General features: G+C 47.1%; 1 protein-coding gene across 1 annotated transcript in view; it reads right to left on the reverse strand.

Moving 5' to 3' along the window:
- Vps37b (VPS37B subunit of ESCRT-I) overlaps nucleotides 1-2265 on the reverse strand; it is a 28016-nt gene extending 25751 nt beyond the window's left edge. Inside the window, exon 1 of the mRNA XM_021162471.1 lies at nucleotides 2104-2265. Coding sequence (XP_021018130.1) covers nucleotides 2104-2214 — 111 coding nt within the window. The 5' untranslated portion in view covers nucleotides 2215-2265. The remainder of the gene's footprint in view (nucleotides 1-2103) is intronic.
- Nucleotides 2266-9564: the final 7299 nt, after the last annotated feature.

Below are 9564 nucleotides of genomic sequence, written 5' to 3' on the forward strand. Positions count from 1 at the left end.
CGGGTGTGCAAACCAGGTATTTTGGTTTTCCAGTAGCTTCCCCGTTTTTAAAGCTCGACACACTCTACTGCTGAGTAACTTCACTATGTAGTCTCATCGGGTTCCTCCACATTTCCATCCGTTGTAAAACAACATATTGACTCCAAAAAAAAAAAAAAAAAAAAAAAAAAAAACATACATAAATTAAATCAAGAGTCCTGCTACATTTATTTGCCTTTCTCTTCCTCTAACAAGCTCCAGTTTTAACCCATGCCCTTTAATCCCAGCACTCGGGAGGCAGAACCAGGTGGATCTTTGAGTTTGAAGCCAGCCCGGTCTACAGAGTGAGTTCCAGGACAGCCAGGTCTACACAGAGAAACCCTGTCTCAAAAACAAAACCAAACAACAAACCAACCTCTAGGTTTCCAGGGGGAGGATGGTAAGACTGGAGTCACAGACTATTTGACTCACTCCCCAGTGATCCCTCCGCTAAGTACGAGTTTATGTTGTTAGATGTTCCACTTACAGAGTTCCAGGAGCTGTTCTCACTGAAACAGAAGAGTCACATACAGCAAAGTGGCAGCTTGCAGGCAGGGTCACATGCTGAGAGGCATACCCATCATTTTATTATTAAGCTGGAAAGACACCCTGCACACGGCCAACAAAACTTCTCTCAGAAATGGCAGCGAGGCCAAGCAAGGACTGTCCTTTCTTATGCAGGCACGGAATTCTCATTTAGTCAAGAAAGATGGATTTTTTTTTTGGTCCCTTATTATTCTCTGAAAATAGACAGTGCCACATGGAGACCACAAACTGAGGAAACTACATCTCAGGGCAAGGTTCTATGTGCCAAGCTGCCAAGCCCGTGAATACAAGGGGTGTATTAATGGAAACCCTGATACCATCTTACTACAGTGGCCTCTCTGTAGCAGCAGACAATGATCTGTTGAGGGTTTTCCAGGGATTCTGAATGTACAACCTTCTCACAAGCCCCCTTGGAAGGGGGCTGGCTGGGTGCTGAACAATTCCTCTTCGGAAAGCAAGCCAAAAAAAAAAAAAAAAAAAAAAAAAAAAGCCCCCCATACCAGCTTCTGGCAGGAGGCAAAAAACCTAAGCACTGCGGGCTTAGGGAAGCTTAGACTTCCCAGACAAAGGAGGTAGTGGGCCACAGAGAGCTGGATTAGACAGCCCCAGACTCCTAACATCAGCGTCAGGACCAGTTGGGAGACAAGGAAAAGGGGAAGTCCAGAGGGCAGATCGGCAAGGGTGAAGTCAGTCACTCCTAGCAAACCACAGGCGAGGTGTGGAGGAAGATAACCAGAAACAGGGGCGGCTGCATGCCTTCCAGAGGCTGGGCCAGCGTTGGGCTATAGAGAAAGGGGTTGGGGGGGGGGCAGCAGTCAGCTCCCTTTTGCTCTGTTGCCAGAAGCAATTTCAGGAGCCCAAAGAGGCGGGCAGACAGCTGTGGAGCAGAGGCAGGCATGCTAGAATTCCCTCGATCCTTTCTTTACAAGGCCGGGATGCTTGGGGAATGGGATCCTCGCTCAGACCATTCACAGACCAACCAAAGGAAGGAACTCTTGAGCCAACTCTCCCAAAGCCACTTTCACGGGAAAGGGCCTTTTAGGAGAGCGGGCAGCCACTAGGCCCCTTCCCACCTTACCCTGGCTGTCTGTGGCCTGAACTTCGAGGACCCCCTTCTCAGAATCTCATCCTAGACTCAGCTACAGATCTCTGCTCAGCACAAGCCCATCTTAGAACGGTCCGTCAACACGAGCTGGTCCCCAGATCCGATCCGCTCTTACTGGTTTCAGTGCCCCCCGCGACTTTCCAACCTTTCCTTTCAAAACCTTCCCAAATCCATGCCTAGTCTACCTGCTTTGGTCCCCTAGAGTCCTTGGGAGACTCAGCGGCAGTCACTTCCACCCCTACCAAGCCAATCTCGGCGTCTTCACTCTCTCTCCCGGCCCCAAAGAACCCATGTCTCGGTTCTAGGTTCCGATCTCAGATTCAAACCGGCCTGGGGCCCTCGGTGCCCCCGATTCTCGCGTCAGGGCCCCACTCTGGCTGCCAGCGCGCCGTCCCAGCACCCCCCCACTTCCCCCCCGGTTCCAAGGCGCTCACCTCTTCCATCCCCCGCACCATGTCACCGAGCTGCGCATCGTCCTCCAGCAGCTCGTGCAGCTGCATCAGCGACAGCCCCGCGAAGCGCGCCTCGCTCACGGCGCCCGCCATCCCGCCACTCGGACGCTGCCGCCGCCGCAGCCGCCGCCGCCACTCGGGCCGCCAAGCTCCGCCGACCGGAAGCGCCGCCCTCAAGCCCCACCCCTCGCGGGGGGGCACGTGACGCCAGCGCTGTGTGTGACGTCATCGGCGCGCGAAAGCGCCGCCCAGAGTCCGAGGTTTCAGAGGAGGAGCTGGAAGGGACGTAGAGAGCCTTGTGACGCCATCACGCGGTCATGATATCACTACGGTGGAGGTGAGTATGTTGTGAGGTCATAAGAGCCTTTATTTTTATTTTTTCCCTCAAGGTAAAAAANAAAAAAAAAAAAAAAAAAGACAAGTCTATCAAGGAGCAGACTGAGTGGCCTCCGTGGCTCTTGTCTTCAATCCCTACGTTTGTGAGTTCCAGGCAAGTCAGGTCCACATTGAGAGACCCTGCCTCAAAAACCAACACCAAAGACAAAGAAAAAGCAAACAATGAGAAAAAAAAAAATGCCTGAAGCCTCTGAGTCTAAACGGAATCTCAGAGTCTTGAAGAAGGAGACTCTGGAAAGAAGTCCAGAGCCCATCAGTACCCTCAGAATTTAGTACAGTATCAATCAGGCCAGAAGATGGTGTTCGAGCCCCTGGAGCTGAAGTTGGAGATCAGTTAACCCCTGACATAGGTACTGGAAACTGAAGTAGATTCTCTGCAAGAGCAACACATGCTCTTAACTGCTGACCCATCTCTCCAGCCCCACAATTTTATCTTTTATTTTTAATTTTTTGAAGCAGGATCTCACTTTAGCCCAGGCTGACCAAGAACTCAGTCTCAAACTCACAGTACTAGGGCACCCTCTGAAAACTGGGGTCACAGACATGAACCACCATGCCTGGCTAAGTGTACAGTCCTGAATAAGACAAGACACCCTACCTACATATACCTGCCAGGGGACCCCCAAACAGACAAAATGATTATCCCAGCAACTCAAAGAACAGATACCCAAACAAACAAAACCAAAACCAAAATAACATAATAGGAAAGAATGTAAGAGACTTGTAAGAGGTGACCTTCGAGGAAGTAGGAGGAGATCTGAAGAAGGTACAAAGCCACCACCATTCCTGTAGGAAGCCCACACAGCAAGTCCAGTGTGTGTGAAGGCCCTGAAGCAGGAAGAGCTTGGGCCACTTTATGAGAAAGTATGACTGGAGCGCTATAAACACAGACACATGTGGGCGGCCCCTTTGGCCAGGGGGAAGGTGTCCACTCATCCGGGTGGACCACACTGGGCCCTTGAAGGCATCAAAATTTAGTCATCTGCTCAGGTTCTCCAGCTGTCTGGAGATACCTGGGGATAGAGGGATGAGGGAATTCATCCCCCTGTTTCACTCTTCATCATGGTTTCTAGTTGGAATAAACCCACAGCCCAGGCTAACCTCCACCTGTATGTATGGACACTGAGGCCCTGAAACAAGGAAGCCCAGATCTCCAACCCCCAAGTCAAATAATTGGTAGGTCTCCTGACTCACATGGTCTGGCATCCATCACTCTAGCATCATACCAGGCTGATCTTGTAACTGTCCTCAGTGGTCAGGCATTCAGTAGATGCTTGATGGCTGACTGGTGTGGCCTGTCTAGATGGAAATGACAGCTTGTGTGTCTCTATAGTAGAACATTTGGCTGGACTACACTGGTTCCAGTCTCCTAGCCCTTTGTGCTCAGGGCAAGCACACAAAGTTAGAAGAGGTGTTTCCCTTTAACTCCAAGAAGAAGGTTTGGCCGACTTTAGAAAGGAAACTTTTGGGTTTACTTCCCTTTAAATTGTTATAATTGGTCAAGAAATATCCTGAGGGGAGAACACAAAAAGAAAACAATAAAGACAGAAAGGGATGTAGGAAGCTGAGATTATGGTATTTTCTCTTTTTACCTCTCCTGGAAAAGATTAGACCTGCCTAAGAGGTATAGCTATACTCTCAGGACGAATCCACCTGAGGTTTAAGGTAGAACGTCTTCACAGTGCTCACAGAAGATGAGAGGAAGACTAAAGGTCAGAGGATGCAGAGGAAAGCAGAGATCAAGAGCAAGCCAGGAAGCCAGAGGTCACAACATACATGTTCCCAGCACTTGGGAAGGTCAGAATGGGTTATATGAGACCCTGTCTCAAAAAAAATAGCAAGGCAGTTTCTGAATGGCTCACGGGCACACAGTAACAACCCAAGGGTTTCATTGAGCCTTACATGCCAGCATTCCAGCCTTGCCTGTCCCCAGAACCCACACCTGCTGCTTTGCCACCGATCTAGTCAAGTTACTTACCACTTCCTTTGTCAGAGCAAACCACAAAATCGTCTCGTTTCTGCTACTCTAAAAACATCTCATTGCTCTTCAAAGGACCGAGAGAAGTAGAGAAAACCATGTCAAGGGTTTGGGTGCTGATGTCAGACCTGCCTGTGGGATGCACTGGCAGAGTTTCATGCTCTTTTCTTGTTTTGGTTGTGTGGGGTTTATGTTACTCTCCTATAATACTTGTGGATTGACAGGACTGTGCTCTAAGGGATCAAGGGCCACACACACACACACATGTACATATTCATATACATATACAAATGCTTGGCAGAGCTCCTTCTCAAAGGACTATTGTTGCTGGATAAGATAGGCAGTTATCTCCTGCTACACAGTATCAGGAGTTATTAGACAAGCACATAGTACTTTTAAAATAGAGAGGGAAAAGTCCTTCCTATTTGATGATAAGATCTAACCTATGCTGGGCTTGGTGACGCACACCTTTAATCCCAGCCCTTGGGAGGCAGAGGCAGGCGGATTTCTGAGTTCGAGGCCAGCCTGGTCTACAGAGTGAGTTTCAGGATAGCCAGAGCTACACAGAGAAACCCTGTCTCGAAAAAAAAAAAAATCTTCTAACCTTAGGCAAAATTCCTTCTCTTCAGTGGTCACTGGTAGGAATACTCATAAATGATGTCCAATTTGAAGCCAGGTATGGTAGCTTGTTCCTGTCATCTCAGCATTTGCAGAGCTGAAGCAGGAGAATTGCTGTGAGTTTCAGACCTGAGCTCCATGATAAGTCCCAGAGCAGCTTTGGCTGTTGTGTAAGATTTTTGTCTCAGAGATAAGGGGAAAGGGTTCTGGTTGGAGAAGGCGGGAGAGCATGTGTGAATGTGCTAAGGTGTTGCCTGGCCCAGGCTGTGCAGCTGTTTGTGTAGGTGCTGGAGGAATGATTCCCCAAGGCATCAGGTGTGGGAGCCGCTCCCTTTGAAGACTCACAGCCCGACATGCCATCGTGCACACACACCTAGATACCCAGAGTTACCTTCACACTTGTCATCTGCAAGGATAAAAGTGTGGATCCAGTTTGGGCTTTGGAGAGTAAGAAGATCCACAGAGGACAGTTAATGACTGTTTAAAGCTGATGTTATTTTGGGTGTGCCATGAAATTAGAGGATGTGAGGTTATTAAGAGGGTTGGTTTTAAGGTTTGGGTTGGGGGGGGGTTGTTTTGTTATAAAGACAAGATCTCACTATGTAACCCAGGCTGGCGTCAAACTCAGGGTGATTCTCCTGCATTGGCATCACAAGTGCTGGGATTACCAAACGTGTGCAACCACATTTACGTCATAGTTGGTTATGGTGTTAAAAGTTTTATTTTTAATTATGTGTTGATGTGTGTGGTTCTGTGGACAAGACCACAGGCAAGAAGAGGGTGTCAGATTCCTAGAACTGGAGCTACCGGTAGTTGTAAGCTGCCCGATGAAGGTGGGAACCGAACTTAGGTACTCTGTGAAAATAGTGTATACTCTTAATTGCTGAGCCCTCTCTCGAACCCTAAAGTCGATTGTTTCGTTTTGAAGGTGGAATCTTTTTTTTTTTAAACTTATGTACCAGTATGCTTTCCAGATGAAGGAAGGCACATCACAGAGTGAGTCCTAGCCCTTTCCTTTCTCCCTGTCCAGAGGGTAATTAATATCCTGTTTCCTTTCTCCATGTTGATTTGTATATATCCATACACGTGTGAGTGTGGGTTTATGCATTTGGAAAATTGAGTCTTTCCTTCTGCCTTGTTTTGAGACAATCTTTCTCTCTCTCTCTGCTGCAACATCTCATTCTCGTGACCTGCTGACCTGCCAGGCTCTAAAGGAAGTTCTAGTCTCCACCACGCAGCTTGCCTTAGGAGCCCTGGGGTTTTCCGTGTGTGCACTGCATTCAGGTATTCTGTTTGTTTGTTAATGTGGTTACTAGTAAATCATGGGTTGTCAGGCCTGCTGGGAAAGCATTTTACTCACTGAGCCATCTGCCCATTTCACTGGTACCCTCTCTCCTCCTCCCCCTCACCTTCTTCCCTTCCCTCCCTCCCTCCCTCTCTCCCTCCCTCCCTCCCTTCCTTCCTTCTTGTGAGAAATTCCTCTCTATACCCCAGCTAGCCTGGACTTTGTTTTGTAGACTAGGCTGGTCTGAAACATGTATGTATTCTGTCTCCACGCCCAAGTGCTGGTTTAAAAGGCCCATGTGTGTCATGGTGCCATGTAAGTCATTCTAAGCATTACTAGATGCTCAGCTGTGTGGCATTTTGGACATGTACCCTGCATGCCATGTCACTGCTGTAGAGCTCCTTTATCTTACAGGGCTGACTGCCCTGTCCCTTTGTCTCCACTCCCCTCCTCCCAGCCTGGGGACACATTCTGCTTTTGGTGTGTGTGCTCAGCAGGTTCAGAGCAGACTTCCTGAAATTTGACTTCCAGGCCCTGAGTTTGCCAGCACGCTAGGGAGAAGCTTGAAACCAAAACTGTCTCCAGAGCATGTTTTTTAAAAAAAAGAGCTATAGGAGCTGGAGATGTGTCCCAGTGGTTAGAGCACTTGTAGCTTTTGCAGAGGACCCAGGTTTGATTCCCAGTATCTACCTGGTGACTCACAGCCATCTATAGCTCCAGTTTCAGGGGACCTGATTCCACTTTTGACCTCTGCGGGCCACAGATCCACACGGTGCACATACATACAGGCAAAACACCCAAACATGTAAATAAAAATAAAAATAAACTAGCTGGGTAGCATATGCTTTTAATCCCAACTCTCAGGGTAAGTTCGAGGCCACCCTGATCTATAGAGCAAGTTCCAGGACAGCTAAGTCTACATAAAGAAACCCTGTCTCAAACCCCCTCCCCAAATTAACACCCTCAAAACAAACAAAAAAAAAAACAAAAATAAATAACCAAGGAGAACCAACAACAAGGAAAAAAAGGAAGATAATATCCAATGATGGTTACCAATGTGGGGAGGGTGGGAGAGACAGAGGAGTATTGATACACTACTGGTGGGAATTAAATGACTGCTGCCATTATAGAAATCCGTATAATAGCTCTAGCGTCTATATAAACAAGCCATACCACTCTGGTACCTGCACAGCCGTGTTAATTATAGCAATGTTGATGAAAGCCAAGATCCAGAATTGACCTAAGGGCCCATCAACAGTAACCAACAGCAGAGTGGACAAAGAAGCTGTGCCGTGCCTAGGCTAGGGGATGTGGCTCAATTAGGATGTTGATTTAGCCTGGGTTCAATTCCCAGGACTGCATACGGTGTGGTGCACATCTGTATTCTAGGACCCAGCGGAGAGAGGTAGAAAGATTAGGAGTTCAAGGCCATCCTCAGCTGCCTGTCCAATCTGCAACCAAGCTAGGCTACATGAGGAAGAAGAGGAAGAAAATGTGATGTATACACATACTAGAGGGGGTGTTTTGTTGTTCTTGTTTTGTTTTGGGGGGTTGTTGTGAGGGGGGTTGTTTGTTTGTTTTGTTTTGTTTTGCCATTAAACACTCACAAAACCAGTTGTGTGATTCCTGTTTATAATCCCAGCTGAGATGGAAAGCTGAGACAGGAGGATTGCCCTGAGTTCAAGGCCATCTTGGGCTACAGAGGAAGCTACAAAGTAAGACCTTGTCTCAAATCAAAATCCAGTATATGAAAGTAGAGGGGGAGTGAGTGGGCAGGGAACAAGGGTGGGCAGAGACCATGAAACAGGCATTTTGTGTGGTAAGTTTTTCAAATGTAGAAAATTTTGGAAATGTTTGTTGTCCTGCGTCCCAGAGGTAACCATAATGAACAGATGGTTTTTTGTTGCAGACTTTCGTTTGTTTGTTGAGTCAGGGCATCATGTACCCCAGGCTGGCTTTGATCTTACAGAGATCCTTCTGCCCCAGCCTCTCCATAGCTGGGATTACGGTGTGCCCCACCGCTCCCAGCTGTAACCTTTTCTGATTTTAGGTCTCTGCTTCCCATGTGCTTTCTCTTTTAGCAGAAGTGAGAAGACAGAACACTACAGTTGGCCTTGTAACTATACCCAATGCTTTTAAAAATATTATTATTATTATTATTTATTGTTATTTAATTATGTGTAAATGTGAGCACAAGAGTGCAGGTGCCCACAGAGGCTCTGGCCTGGATAGAGTTACAGACACCTGACAGGGTTGCTGGGAATTGAATTCTGGTCCTCGGGAGAAACAGTGCATGCTCTTAACCACTGAGCCACCTCTTCAGCCCCCAAATTCTTTTCTAATGGTACACTGTATGCCTTTGTTCCAATGGCAACATTTTGGTTTTTCCTTTCCTTGTTCATTCCAAATGTTGGCATGAACACTAAACATCTAAAAAAAAAAAAAAATCCACGAAATTCCTAGAAATCGAACCAAATCACTCCTTAATTTTTAATGGTTTTTTTTTTTTTTTTGGCTTTTTTGATTACATTGAATTATTTCTGCTGTGGAGGTGGGGGTTTGTACATGCATGCAGAGATGTCAAAGGAGTGCAGTGCCTTCCTTCCCCCACGGGGGGCCCAAGTCACCAGGCCTCTCAACTGCCTTCACCCAGCGAACCATCACCCAAGCCCCTGTTGATTTTTTGAGACAGTGTCTTGTGATGTATCTCAGGCTGGCTTTGAATTTTCAGGCTCCTGCCTTAGCCTCCCTTGAGCTGGAATTGCAGACATGAGATACCATACGTGGTGAATAGAATAGATTGTATTGTATTTCTTGAAATGGAGCCTTGCTGTATAAACCATACAGACTTCAAATTTGAAGTGATTCCCCTGCCTCTGCCCGCTGAGCACTGGGATTCTAGCCATGAGCTGCCATACTTGGCCCTACTTCTTTACAACAGTTTCAGATGGACAGAAACATCTAGAAGATAATTCAGAATATCCTATCTGCTCCCTCACTACTTGACTTGCTAATATCTTATAATGTGTACATTTGCCATGGATAATCAACCAGTATCAAAATGGTAAAATGGTGTTAGCTCTATTGTCTACTCTATTTAGATTTCTTTAGTGGTTTTTTTCCTAATGGCATGTGAAGGATTCCCTCTCTCTCTCTGTCTCTCTCT

This window comes from Mus caroli, chromosome 5, assembly GCF_900094665.2.
Source record: "Mus caroli chromosome 5, CAROLI_EIJ_v1.1, whole genome shotgun sequence".
Lineage (NCBI taxonomy): Eukaryota > Metazoa > Chordata > Mammalia > Rodentia > Muridae > Mus > Mus caroli.